At 45.8% G+C, this 13,678-nt stretch overlaps 2 protein-coding genes across 3 annotated transcripts in view; one reads left to right on the top strand and one right to left on the bottom strand.

Moving 5' to 3' along the window:
• TAT (tyrosine aminotransferase) overlaps positions 1-4,742 on the bottom strand; it is a 41,343-nt gene extending 36,601 nt beyond the window's left edge. Inside the window, exons 1-2 of the mRNA XM_072967672.1 lie at positions 3,378-4,742; positions 3,161-3,255 (exon numbers count right to left, since the gene is read on the bottom strand). Of these exons, the coding sequence (XP_072823773.1) occupies positions 3,161-3,255; positions 3,378-3,405 (123 nt within the window). The 5' untranslated portion in view covers positions 3,406-4,742. The remainder of the gene's footprint in view (positions 1-3,160; positions 3,256-3,377) is intronic.
• On the top strand, positions 144-13,359 carry MARVELD3 (MARVEL domain containing 3). 2 transcript variants are annotated; one of them, XM_072967674.1, is made up of 3 exons: positions 144-626; positions 2,996-3,123; positions 11,424-13,359. In XM_072967674.1, the coding sequence occupies exons 1-3, from the start codon at positions 241-243 to the stop codon at positions 12,059-12,061; spliced, it is 1,152 nt and encodes a 383-aa protein (XP_072823775.1). In that variant the 5' UTR covers positions 144-240; the 3' UTR covers positions 12,062-13,359. The 2 variants fall into 2 exon arrangements, with proteins under 2 accessions (XP_072823775.1, XP_072823776.1); XM_072967675.1 differs by lacking the exon at positions 11,424-13,359 and adding an exon at positions 7,388-8,893.
• Positions 13,360-13,678: the final 319 nt, after the last annotated feature.

Raw genomic sequence — 13,678 nt, 5'->3', positions numbered from 1 at the left:
AAGCGGTAGTCCTGTGTGTAAAGCAGCACGACCCTCTAGGTCCCCACCCAACACAGGCACATGCGCTCCAGGACTCGGGGTCGCGCTCAGCTGCGCCCCCTGCTGGGGTGCCTGCAGCAGGATTAGTGCGCGTGCGCGCAGGTGAGTGTCCCGCCCCGCCCCCGGGCCTGGCCACCTGCCGGGGAAACTTGTGGATTGTTGCCCTCGGGTCGCTTCTGGGCGGGGACGCTGAACTGGGCTATGGAACGTCCGTCGGGGACTCGCGAGCCCCGGGCCCAGCCGAGAGAGCGGGACCCAGACAGGCACCCCCGCTCGGACCGAGACCGCCACCCCGAGCGAGAGCGGGACAGAGCCGGGGACCGGCGCAGGGAGAGAAACGGAGGCGGGCGGAGGGACGGGGACCGGGACAGGGAAAGGGACCGAGAACCCCGCCAGGACAGACACAGAGCCGGGGACCATCGCACTGGTGAACAAAGAGTTCGGGAAAAATCCCGCCAGAGGCGGACGCGGAACGGACCCCAGCGGCCGACCTGGGACGCGGCCCCGCCCCCCTGGCCCGCGCCCTGGGAAACCCCGGAGCCGCCGCCCCTGCGGAAGGAGGGCCTCGGACGCCGCGGAGCAGAAAGGTGAGGTGGGGTTGCGGGGGGCCCTTGACCTCAGCCCGGAGGAAGCCTGGGTCTGAGGTCCCTCTCCTCGGCTCTGCGGCCCCGGCTACTGGTCCTAGGAAGCGGGTTTAAAAGAAGTGCCATTCCTCCCTTTTGAGCTCTTAGAGGAGACCTTGGAGGGAGGGAAAAACCTTATAGTACCCGTCCCGTCCTCCCCCCTCACCACACACACACACCGTTAGCAGTGGCAGGGCCGGGGCCCAAGTGGAGGAAGAGAGGATTTCAGGACAAGAAAGGGAAGGAGTGGGAAGGAAACTAGGTAGGTGGGGTTAATCTGAGGCTCCTCCCTGACCTCCCCCCCACGTGGTAACAGGACTGCCCTTTGGCGCTTGAGACCCTTGTCAAACTAGCCCTCCCCAAGTCCCTTCTGGAGGCCCGGGCCTAGTAAAGTCAGAGCAATGGAGAGTAAATAGTTTAATGTGTAAGCCCTTCCAGGGGCATTTGCATTTTAAAAACAGACAGCTGAGAGAAGCTACACTTTTAGCCAAAGAACTCAAAGTACCTAAAACTGCACAGAAGGACAGAGATATTTCCCCCTTTGTCTGTGAGGTCTTTCGGGGCAGCCTCATTCAAATCCATGGTTATTTCAGACCCCATCCTCCTGAATGAACAAATTTTGCCATCCCTACTTCGTAGAACACAGTTCTTATAAGGCCTGTGAGGTGAAAGCGATGTGATGTTCCAGAAGACTTTGTGAGCTGGGAGAGGGTGAAGATGGAAGGGAGGCGAGGAGCAGGGCCTAGACCCCACTTCCCCTTTGGGAAGTTGCTCTTTTTTCATCACACATCCATCTAACTCCACAAATACTACCAAATGCCCAGATTAGGTGCCAGGCCAAGAAGGAGACAGGTAGGTACTGGAGTGATGGCTGCCTTCTGGTTTTTGACCCCTGCCCTCATCCCTCAGGGGAATCCAGGCTGTGGGTCTTGGAGGCCTATGTCCAGTCTCTCTCCCACTTGTGTCCACACAGCGAGAAATCTACTATCCTGATTTTATGTTACCTTATCTAGAACTAACTAGCCAAACTGTGACAAAGGGTGTGTGCAGATACAGTCACAGGCACTGGCTGTTGTTTCCCTGCTGAAAGCCACATTGCATTGCAACTGTCTGGCCTGGAAGAATCCAGAGCTTTGTTTTTAGGTTCCCTTCTAAACTGGCGTCCTGGTCCCCCTGCCGCCTCAGCCCCAAAGTCAGTGAAGGGAATACTTCTGCTTCTTTTGCTCACAAACAGTTGGTGGTGTGAAACCAAGAGCAATTTATGTCTGTCTCTCTTCCAATGACAAGCATTTATACAATGGGTGGGATTTAGGGCCAGGGACTACAGGGACCTACTCATAGTGTCCATGGTTTGGTAGGAGACTGACAAAGAAATGGGCCAATTGCAGAACATGTGAAATGTGTTACTCCAAGGGAAAGATTCAGAGAGAACAAGCCTGGGCCCTGATTGAGCTCTGGAATGTTTCCCAGAGGAGATAACCTCAAAGCTGAGTTCTGGAGAAGGAGCAAGAGGGGAAACTGTACATTCCACAGTGACGTAGAGGCATGCACATGCAGGTCACCTTTGTGGGGGGGGCAGTTCACTATGGGTGGGTCTGCGAACATGAGGTTGCAAGTAGAGAGAAGTGAGCAAGAGCCCTCCTGTGCCATGCTCAAAGTGTGGGCTTTATCCAAGGCGATAAGTTTATGGATTTCAAAACCAAAGATACATGATGAGATCTCTGTTTTAGAAGGCTCCCTGGAGCCTAGCTAGTAGAATGCAGCCCCCACCCCTTCAAGGTGTGCTGGATAAAGCAGTAGGGAGGGGGTGGGGTGGGGGGCAGGGGAGAAGAAGGAACAGAATAAATGAGCCAGGGCTGGCAGAGGAAGAGGGAGAGAGATGGAGATATCCAAAGTTAACTGTACCACTCACAGCCTGGAGAATTATTGCTGATTCAGCTGTTTCCAAAGTAACAGGGAAGGATGAGAATGCCCGCCTGGGCATCAGAGTCTTGAGAATGCAGACTGGTCTGTGCTGAACTGAAACACTCCCCAATGTGGCTCCCAGCCACCTCCTTCGGTGGCTCCTGCAGGCTGACAAAGCAGCATCAGGGGCAGGGCTCAGAGCTACAGGGATAAATGATGGGCTTAGTGGAACTGGACCAGTGTTTGGATGCCCTGGGCGGCCACTAAACCAGAAAATGCTCTAGAGGAGTATGAAATACTGTGGCAAATTTTGTTTCTGTTCTGCACACTCTAATGTCTGGGCCCAGCATGAGGTGTCCAGAGTTCTCTTATTGAACAGGCTGTTGAATTTGAAGCCCACTAATGGCTATGTATGTTTTTGTTTATAGTGAACCCACTTCAGGGAGATACCCACTCTCGAACCCCAGGCCTGAACTGGAGGAAGTGGAGTATTACCAGTCAGAGGCTGAAGGACTCCTGGAATGCCACAAGTGCAGATACCTGTGCACCGGAAGAGGTGAGCCATTATGAAGGCAGTTTGACCATTTACTCACCATTGCTGGTGGTTCTGCAAGGGGTCCAAGCCGGTGAAGCAAAAATTCAAGCAGACTTCCCTTTTGGCTTCCTAGTATCTTCGTTTCCATGCTATCTAAGAAAAAAAAATAGGAAGGAATGTCTGAAAGGGGCAGTGAGGTTTCCTGTGTTTGTGCTCGGGGTCTGGCCGCCAGCAATCGTCTGGCAAGGCAGGCCAAAATAGAGAGGGAAGATCACCTGGAGATGGCAGCCAGATTGAGCTCATGCCACAGGACAGGAGATCTGATGCCCAAAAACACCATCATGGCTTTTAAGCATTGTTAGCTGAGACCCACAGTAAGAAGTATATTGTACATTAAGAATAAGTTCGTGTGCGTGTGCTTACACACACACCCCACATCATGAAACGATACCCTGTTACGTACCAAGTACACTGATCGTTTCTATCCTATTCTGTTTCATTTAAACAAACAAAAGCAAAAAGCCACTTACTAGAATCCACAGTTTGAAGAACACTTAAATAATACCTGTGTCAGCTCCAAATGTGGTTTCCCAGAGTTCCCATCCTAGCACCAGACCTGGCCTTACCAGCAATCAAGAAAATCTGGTTTGTCAGGGTGAGGCCTAATGACTCACATGATTCGGTGAGAAACTTTCCTAGGCTGCCTGTGACTAATGAAGGGTAACTTCTCAGCCTAGGGGAGAGAAATCACGGGACTTAACACCTGAAAATGTCTCTTAGGATGATTACAATGATATACGTGATTATAGGATTATACAGAACTTTCACTGAAGAGCTCTACGCAATGCAGGTACAAGAATCCTCACTCTAGTTTACATATGTTGGCACACTTCATTGCTTTTAATTCTCTAGACAACCGCTGAATCTCAGAGAGGTACACACAGCTGTTAGGTGGAAGAGCTGGAATTGAAGCTTAGAGCCTGACTCTAAAGCCTGAAATGGTTTACGTACTTGACCTTTCTTCTTTTCTTGATGATGTAAATAGTAGCAATAAGCCAGAGGCTGGTTAACAGGTTTCTCCGCAGAGGTATCTTCTGTGATTGACTTACCAAGAGGAATGAGCAGAGCTGAGGCTCTGGACCAAAACACTACTTGACTTAGCTTTGATTGTCTCAGGCTATTTGGCTTTGGGCCTAGAGGTTGGTTCTGAGTTAAGATAGTGAAAGGATGGATGGTTCAGCTGTCAGAAGCTAACAAATGAGTGCTTATAAAGATCTCTGGATGCAGAGAGACCCATATAAATACACAATGCTGTGCTCTGCCGAGAGAAACAGCCATTAAATGCTGGGAACTTGTCTCAAGCAGGAAATGCACGCCTGGGTAAAGGTCACCTGAAGATTTTCAGGCTCATCTTAGAGCAGATCTTTTGTGACTTCTTTTCCTCATCAATGAAATCATGTCCTCTTCCAGCAAACTGGCAAAAACGGGAGGCAGCGGTGGCTGTCTCTAACTTCCTGCAGAGACCCTGATGTTTGGGCTGAGTCATCCTTAGGAGTTTCAGTGGAACACTGACAAAAAGAGATAAGCCCCGAATTCACCTTTACCGGCAAGAATCCACTCCTACTAAAATCTTTAAAGACTGAGGTTAAAGATCAGATAAAAAGCAAGTACAAATGTCACTTGGGCATATCAGATAACCAGGAATCCCATAGGTGTATAGGTTGTGCATGTGTGTGTGTGGGTGTGTGTATAGATATACTACTAGGAGGGGCGATGATGAGTTACACATTCCCTGGGAAGAAGGTCCACGTCCTGCTCCCTCCTGGCTCCCTCCAATTTGCATTCGGAGCAGCTTCTCTTTTCCCTTTTGTTCTTTTCCTCTCCCTTTAGATCCTTGGTGATCACATTATTATGGAGAAAATGACAAAAGGAGAAGTCAGGCCAGTGTAACAAGGAAATTGCAGGGGGGAAAAAGTTGCATTCAGCTTGTAGCGTTACTTGCAAAGCATCCTTAAAAAGTTAATTTCGTTCTCTCCCCAAGAGTTGTAATCTCTATAGTCAGTGGTGTTGTCTCTCACTTAGAGCCTGGAGGGCTGGGTTTTGGATGACTTCTCACTGCCAGTGGCATTGACCTGTGATGATGCTGAAAAGGTTCAGGGGGACAGTTGTGGGGTTTTCCTCCCCAACTTCCATTCTCAGTCCCTCTTTTATGTGCTTATTTAATACTCTAACCCAGTGCTGAGCTCATGTCGATTTCAAATCACTGTTGACTTTAAGAGTGTTAACTCATTAACAGACAGATCTGAAGGATTCAGCCAGAATCAGAAGAATAAATGACCTAAAATGCACTCCTTCTTAAGAGAGAGGGATGCTGACTCAGTGAGCCAGATGCCTTCAAGGGGCAGGTAAGGCCTGGAGAGGCTCTGGGCCTTTATTTTTAAAAACACACGTCACCAGACGTCTCCCCCAGCCCTGGTTCTTGTTTTCTGATTGGATCAAAGCTACAACAGAAATATGGGGCTTATGGGGGCTCTGTCCTCCCCAGACTCTGTGAAGAAATACATGCTCCCAAAACATGGGGAAAAGCCTGAATGTCCTTTACATTGGGACTATTTAAATTCATTGTGGCATTCTGTACATTCTTTAAAACTATAAAGTAGATTTATATTTGCTGAGGTTGAAAAAATGTTCACACTGTATTAAGTGAGAAAAAATAGGTTATGTAATAGAGAGAACAGAACCCTGTTCTTACCTAAAAGCAAATAAACAATAGCAAAAATTAGGCACACATGGCAGGAAAGTCCAGAAGGAGAAGTAATGGTAACAGTGGTTATTTTCATTGATTGGATTTTACATAATTTTTATATTACATGTTTCTGTTGAATCTAGATTTTCTTTTTTTTACCATCAATGTATGCTACTTTTATAATCAAAGAAAACAATTCTGCCATTTGCATTGCAGGGGGAAATGCAGAGTATAAAGATCTTATCTGAGAGTGCCTGGTTTCAGTTAGAGAATTTGCAGGCGTAACACACCTTCATGCTTAGGCCACCTGGACGCAGACACAAAACCTAGTTCCCTAAAAGCCAGAGAGATGCAACGGCCTGATCCCACAGCCAGCTGACCCCCCAGAATTGTGCCAGCTTGGGCAGCTCCCAGCTCAGGAGCTTTATGTTATGCTGTATGTTATGCTGAGCAAAGAGCCATAAACAGAAGAATATCTAAGTGTGTGATTGCATTTGCATGGAATTCTAGAAAGACAAACCTAATTGCTAATAATGGCAGAAAGCAGATCAGTGGTTGCCTGAGGAGGAATATGAGGGACTGACCACAGAGGACTACTGGGGAACTTTCTGGGGATGAAAACGGTCTATATCTTGATTACGATTACATGGCCCATACCGTCAAAACTCATCAGGCTGTGTGCTTAATACCGGTCACTTTGTTGTGTATACATTATCGCGCAGTAAAGCTGATTTTAAGGAAAGCGGCTAGCTTTGGTGGAAGAGCTGGAGCTCTTTCACTGTCCAAGTAAAGAAGCAAGGGTCCTGGAGGAATCCAGCCCTGGGAAAATATCACAGCCCGGATTTGCTCTTCAGGGAAACCAAAAGAAAACAAAATTAAACTTTAAAACATACTTATTGAGTTAAAGTCTAGGATCAGTAAAACCAATTATGTTTCTTAAATTCAGTTAGCCTTGTAGGTTTAATTAACTTAGTCTTTCTTATATCTAATACATGTGAACCACAGTTTACATTTTGATGGATAACTTCCATGCTTTTTCTTAACTTCATTCTATTTTTTAAGCACTGTATTATCACTTCTTTCAAACTTGAAGTTTCTTCTTTCAAACTGAAGATAGCCACAAAACATATCTGAAGAGCAGATAACTATTTTTTAGTCTTTTTGGCAGGGAAGGGCCAAGGCGGAGAATGTTCTTGCCTTTCATATAGGATGCCTTTCTTTCTGCTAACTGACCTGATTACTCCACCACCACCAGCTGCCCTTCTGCCCCTCATTGTCCTGCAGTTCTGGGGCAGGTTGCTGTGCTCTTTTGAGAGTTACCCTTTTCAGTCCAAAGTCTTTCTGACATCATTTCTGGAGACCACAGTTCCCTTCTACTATCTAATGCTACTCAATGCAGCTTTGGCTGCTCAGGCCTCCCAGGGGGCAGAGTAAAGAGCTGGCTGGTGTGAGCTGCCAATTGGAAGATAAGCCTCAAGGTGAAAGTCTCCAAGTGCAAAGTAGCATGTCTCAAAATGGTACCACGCCCTTCTTTTGCAGCCTGCTGCCAAATGCTGGAGGTTCTCCTGAACTTGCTGATCCTGGCCTGCAGCTCTGTGTCTTACAATTCCACGGGGGGCTACACAGGCATCACCAGCCTGGGGGGCATTTACTACTACCAGTACGGAGGGGCTTACAGTGGTTTTGATGGTGCCGTTGGGGAGAAAGCACAGCGGCTGGATGTCCAGTTCTACCAGCTAAAGCTGCCCACGGTCACTGTGGCCATGGCCTGCAGCGGAGCCCTCATGGCCTTCTGCTGCCTCCTCATTGCCATGGGTGTCCTGCGGGTCCCGTGGCATTGCCCCACATGGCTGGTGATCGAAGGCTTATTGAATGTGCTCATTGCCGGGGCGTATATCCCAGCTTTGTACTTCTACTTCCACAACCTCTCTGCGGCCTATGCCTCCCCAGTGTGTAAGGAGAGGGAGGCGCTGTACCAGAGCAAAGGGTACAGTGGCTTCAGCTGCAGTTTCCATGGGGGAGACATAGGAGCTGGAATCTTTGCTGCCCTGGGCATTGGGGTCTTTGCCCTGGGGGCCGTGCAGGCCATCAGGGGTTACCAGAAGGTCAGGAAGCTGAAAGAGAAGCCAGCAGAAATGCTGGAGTTTTAGGCTTTTTAAAACGTTCTGCTGAACTTGAGTGATGGAAGTTACTCTGAGCTGCTGTCTGTGATGGAATGCTTGGCTGTAGAGCTTGCCAAGCCTTGAAAAGTAACAGGCCATTTTGGCTTGCTGGACCCAGCTCCAGGTTCCCTGGTGCAGCACTCTGTGATGTAATATGTCCTGGTTCTGAAGCCCTCTGTGGTGAGAGACTAACCAAAATTACTTTAAAAAAAACAAAAACAAAAACAAAAACAACCAAAACTGGAGCCCAAGACCAACAAGGAAAAGGCATGTGCTGCAGCAAAATGCACTTCATGATTAAATAAAGGGAGACAACCAAGTGAATGTGAAGGCTTTTATCTTCAAAGTTCATGAAAAGCCACATAGACGTGAAACAACATTTCAGCCTGAAGTTCTCCAAACACAGCTGTCTTAAGCAGATTAGCCCTGAATTTTTTCCACGCTGAACTCTCAGTCCTTCATTTCCTTAATGCTCTGGATAGGGGTGGGGGTGGGGGCACTGGGGAAACTAGTCCTGTAAGATTTAAGTTGGAGGGAGGCGTGGGCTGGGAAAAGAGGAATCAGATTAATTCACTGAGTTGTAAAGAAGCGATTCTAACAAGCCCCTTAACAATGGTCTTGAAAGCTCAATAAGTGTTTTGTACCTCTTGTAAATGTGCCATTGTAGGAAGAATTCAACCCGACATCCAGAATTCAGGATCCATCCAAAATTAAAGAATATAAAATCTTTCCCAGCAGAAGAATGCTACTTTTGGCCAGAACTTCCTGGGTTCCTATTGTTTGTTAAATGATGACTTATGGCACAGTCCCATATATTCTTGGTACAGGTGAATGTGTTCTTTGCTTTATGTGGCTCCAATAAAAATCCAAAGAAAAATTTTAATTTGGAGGTGATGGTTCTCTTTATAATATGTTTATAATGTTATTTCCTTATTTATCACATTTAAAAAGTGAGTTCCATGTGGGTTTAGAAAAGAAAATACATATGTTTGCTTATATATGATTAGAAAACTAGAGGATAATGAGAAAGTATTACCAGTTTTTGGTCCTAGAGAGATTTAAACAATTTTTTTTTCATTTTATGTAGGACTTGACTGCACATGTATTAGTTTTACTTTAGAAAAATTAAAAATAAAAAATTTGATTTGCTCTCCTCGGTTCTTTTTTCACATTCACAGTGAAAAGGCAGATTGTAGATGTATAATGAAGCAGAGTATTAAATGATCAGCCACAAAAGGAGCCTCACCCAAGAAGATGCTAGTTTAAACCAAGTCTCCTGTCTTGTTTCAGTCTCCACTTCCCTCTACAGAACCTTCTGCTGTCTCCAGAGATTCGTCTCACCCACTATAGGAAGCTGCTCTTTTCTGATGTCTGTGAATCTTTCTGCACTAACCGCACACTTGGAAATACTGGAGCCTTTTTGATATTTTTAGCTAGGCCAGGTCAGGCCTGGCTGGTACTCTGATAATATTCAGTGGCCACATTCCTTCATCATTGGACCGGGCAACAGAGTTATTCCTCTTGATTGTCGCAGTTGATGGAATGAGTGACAAGATATGGATTTATTACATTTCGGCCTAGCAGACATGTGCTGCATGGTGCTGTTTGGCAGAATCTGTCCCAGAAGGAAACATTCCGGTTGTCCCCATCTTGTAGTAGCACAGAACCCTGCTTCCCTTTAGGGAGTGAGACATTAACCTGCACGCAGAAGGAAAAGCGAGGCAAAGAAAGGTGCTGGGTGCCAGAGATAGCTACTCTCCGTGAGTCAGAATGATGTCTGGGTCAATTTGCTTGCTCTGCTGTCTGGAGAGAGTAGCCAGTAGCTTATGGTGCCTGGGTGGAGAGTGGGCAGTTCTGCTCTGATGTTATTTTCAGATTTACATTAGAGGAATGTAGCTTTTCAACTGTCAGAGCCCTTAACTGTTGGGCCCTTGGGGACCTCCCAGGAATTCGTGTGGGCCCAGCAGGAGATAGAATCAGCAAGCCCAGTAGCTGCTGCCTGAGTACGTTACACACATTGATTGTGGTACCCCTTATGTCTAGAAGGTTTTCCTGATTTCTGGGAAACCACGCTTTTCATTCTCCATTCACCTCTTGGCTTCCACTGCCTTCTGGCACGCAAGTGAACCCCCAGGTGAACAGGCCAAGTATCCAGCAGTAGGATCCTGGTTGAATAGACTGGTCCATCCACACAGTGGGGTTGGAGGCCACATAATTGAGCATGTGGACACTGTAGGAGCTGATCTGAAAACACCTCTAGGAAGAGTAAGTGGAAAAGTGTGATGCAGAGCCATGTGTGTAGCATGCTCCCTTGTGACAAAAGCCGGGAACGGGGGATGAAATTCGGATTTGAGTGCTTTTATTTGCATAAAGGAATGCTGGAAAGTTATATCAGAAAATGCTTGAAGTAGTTGGAGGTAAAGCACAGGGTGGACAGGGACATAGGTGATTTTTCTCAGTTTATATTATGTCACTTTGATTTTTAAAAACCTTTAAACTTTGAAATAATTATAGATTCACAAAACATTGCTAATATAGTACAGAGATCCTGTGTAACCTTAACCCAGTTTTCCCCAGTAGTGACCATAGTACAATATCACAACCAGGAAACTTGACAACTTCCAGGGCTTATTTAGATTTTACCACTTTCACATGCACTCCTGTCTGTGTGAGTGTGGTTCCGTGTGGTTTTATCTCGTGTGACCATCACCACAATCAGCTACAGAATTGTTCCATCATCAGGCATCCCTAGTGCTCCCCTTTATAGTCACATCTACCCCAAACTCCTCCACCTCCCATGCTCCCACTCATCCCCATCCCCCAACAGCCATGGATCTGCTCTGCAGCTATGTCATTTTGCCATTTTGAGACTTACATAAATGGAATCATACAGTATGTAACCTTTTGAGACTGGCTTCTTTTCATTCATCATAAATCCCCTGAGATCCATCTGAGTTGCTGAGAGTATCAACAGCTCATTCCTTTTCACTGCTGAGTAGTTTCCCATGGGATGGATGTACCACAATTTTCAACCATTCATTCACCCACTGAAGGGCATTTGGTTTTCCAATCCTCAGCAATTACAAATAAAGCTACAGTGACATTAGACCTAAGTTTTCATTTCTTTAGGATGAATGCTCAGGGGTACAATTGCAGGGTCACATGGGAAGTATATGTTTCATTTCTAAAGTAACTGCCCAATTTTTTTCCACAGTGGCATTTTGAGTTTTCAAACATGAGTATTGAAAATCAAAAACCAAGGATTTTTTTTTTGTTTTCAAACCAAGGGTGTTAATGTCGAATCTGACCATGTCCCCTACAATCAGGCCACCAGTGGTATTTCTCTTCCCTGACCTGGAGAGTTTCCTGGGTGAGTGACATCAGTGTTAAATCCGCCATCTCTCTCCTCCTAGGTGTGATACAGATAGTGGAGGTGATACTGAATGGGATGATTCTCATGTGTATCGTGGCCTCTTACTTTGTCCTTGCTGGATTCAGCGCCAGCTTTGCGAGCGGCGGCGGATTTGGGAACAACTATTACTCACCATTTGAGGGCACTGAGCTGGAGCAGGTTCGGCAGCTGGACCAGCAGTACACGGTCCTCCGGGCACCCCTGATATATGGCGGCGTGGCTGTTTCTCTGGGGCTGGGTGTCCTCACCTTGGGTGTTTTACTCCAAGGAGCCAAGAGTCTGAACAAACTGCCAAGGAAGTGGCTCCTCCTGGAGGCCGCCTTCAGCCTTCTTGCAGCGGTAGGCTACTGCGTAGGCATCGGTGTTTACCTCCACGCTGCCTTACAGATCAATTCCACGGACACGTGCAGGACAAGGGAGAGGGTCTACGCCCGCAAGGGGCTCACCTGGATGAACTGCCAGCTGTCAGGCACTGACGGCGCAGCAGCCACCTTTGCTTGTCTTCTGGTGATCATGTACGGTGCCAGTGTGGTGCTGGCCCTGCGGAGCTACCGAGAACAGAAGCACTACCAAGACAGCCAAGAACAGCACAGAAATTACAGTGATGCACCAGAATACCTGTGGTCTAGAACACTCTGAGGTCTTCTGGAACCTAAATGTCAACCCACCTCCCTTATTTCTCTCAAAAAGATGGGTCCGTTGAAATTGCACATTAGACAACAGTGGTTTCACATAACTTGATTTTATAAATGCTCCCTTTGGTACCAGTGCAAAGCTAAATAATCATCCCATTTTTCTGTAAGTCTTTGTTGGCTGAAGAGCTTGAAAAAAATACCTCCACCTTTGCTACAAAGAATAACATCCCAAATTTGGGTATACCCTTCTGGTTTGGCTCCCTTGCCAAATGGTAAGGTAATAATCACAACAGCTAAATAGCCAGAGAAATTCTGAAGATGAGAACGACACATCAGGGATAGCAGGCCCAGTGTGACAGTAGAGATATCTTTCCTGTCCTAACTAAAGTCACTAAGAAAAACATTCCATCTCCCCCTGTATTTGGTCCCAGTGGAATGATTTTAAAGCATTTGTGTGGTTAAAGTCCAAATGAGTTATTACACTGGGCTCCTGCTGGAGCATGAGGGAGCAAAAGTAACAGGTGCCCTTGCTCACTCCCCAGGGAGGAGCGAGCAGCTGGGTCCTAAGTGGGGTGAGGGCAGGCCTTTGAAGGTGGGTCATAATCTCTCATGACCCTGAATTGTTTCCATAATGTAAGATAACATTAACACTGAATCTCAAAAATAAAGTTCTTTGAATAATTTTAACCTAAAATTTTATAGCTGTTCTTACACTTCACAACTAGTCTCAGATTTTCAGTTCATGTTGGATACAACTAGAAATACATGTTCTTATTATAAACTGTAGTTTTTTCCCAAGTTGTCCTCTTTTTTTCATAATATTGTTTAATTTTCCTGTTATAAATGAAATAAACTATTACTAAGTACAAACCAAATTTTTAGTACAGTTCTAAAAACAGCAACTGAAATTTTTTTTTGTTTTTTTTTGGGGGGGGAAGGGCTATGTTTAAATTTTATTTTATTTAATGGAGGTACTTGGGACTGCACCCAGGACCTTGTGCATGCCAAACATGCACTCTACCATTGAGCTAAACTCTCCCCTCTAAGAACAGCAATTTTGACATAAATATCAGATTCTCTAATCTATATAGTTAGTAAGAAATCAGCACACACTACTATACACAAGGCAGATAACAAGGTCCTACTGTATAGCATAGGGAACTACATTCAATAGCTTGTAGTAACCTATAATGAAGAATAATATGCAAAAGAATATATATGTATAACTGAATCACTATGCTGTACACCAGAAACTAACACAACATTGTAAATCAACAATACTTCAATTAAAAAAAAAAAGAAATCAGCAAACACAGGTCTGTTTCAATGTATACCAAAATGACTGTTAAGAAAAATTAAGTCAATGTCATTTTCCTTTGATGTGTGTTGGCCATTTTTACTCCTGCATGTTTGCTGACTCTTCTCCTTGGAATGTATTACCTTTCCTCTCTCCTCTCAAATCCTTCCAAGAGCTAATTCTTATAGAACCTAGTCATGGCGAAGGATCAAAACTAAACCTCATACAGAAATAGGAAAATATCTAGATTATACTTTTACAAAAAGTAAAGCCTGGAGGAAAATAATCAACTAGAAATCTTCACTGCTAGGTTACCATACAAAC

Source organism: Vicugna pacos, chromosome 9 (genome assembly GCF_048564905.1).
Source record: "Vicugna pacos chromosome 9, VicPac4, whole genome shotgun sequence".
Classification (NCBI taxonomy): Eukaryota; Metazoa; Chordata; class Mammalia; order Artiodactyla; family Camelidae; genus Vicugna; species Vicugna pacos.
Note: the sequence above shows the minus strand (reverse complement) of the source record. Positions and strands in the feature narration are given on the sequence as shown.

What these genes read in the sequence shown, in the direction of transcription:
- MARVELD3 (XM_072967674.1), top strand. Translation starts at nt 241, where the DNA reads ATGGAACGTCCGTCGGGGACTCGCGAGCCCCGGGCCCAGCCGAGAGAG. An exon ending in GGACGCCGCGGAGCAGAAAG is followed by an intron (nt 627 to 2,995) that starts GTGAGGTGGGGT and finishes TTTTGTTTATAG; the next exon opens with TGAACCCACTTCAGGGAGAT. An exon ending in ATACCTGTGCACCGGAAGAG is followed by an intron (nt 3,124 to 11,423) that starts GTGAGCCATTAT and finishes CTCTCCTCCTAG; the next exon opens with GTGTGATACAGATAGTGGAG.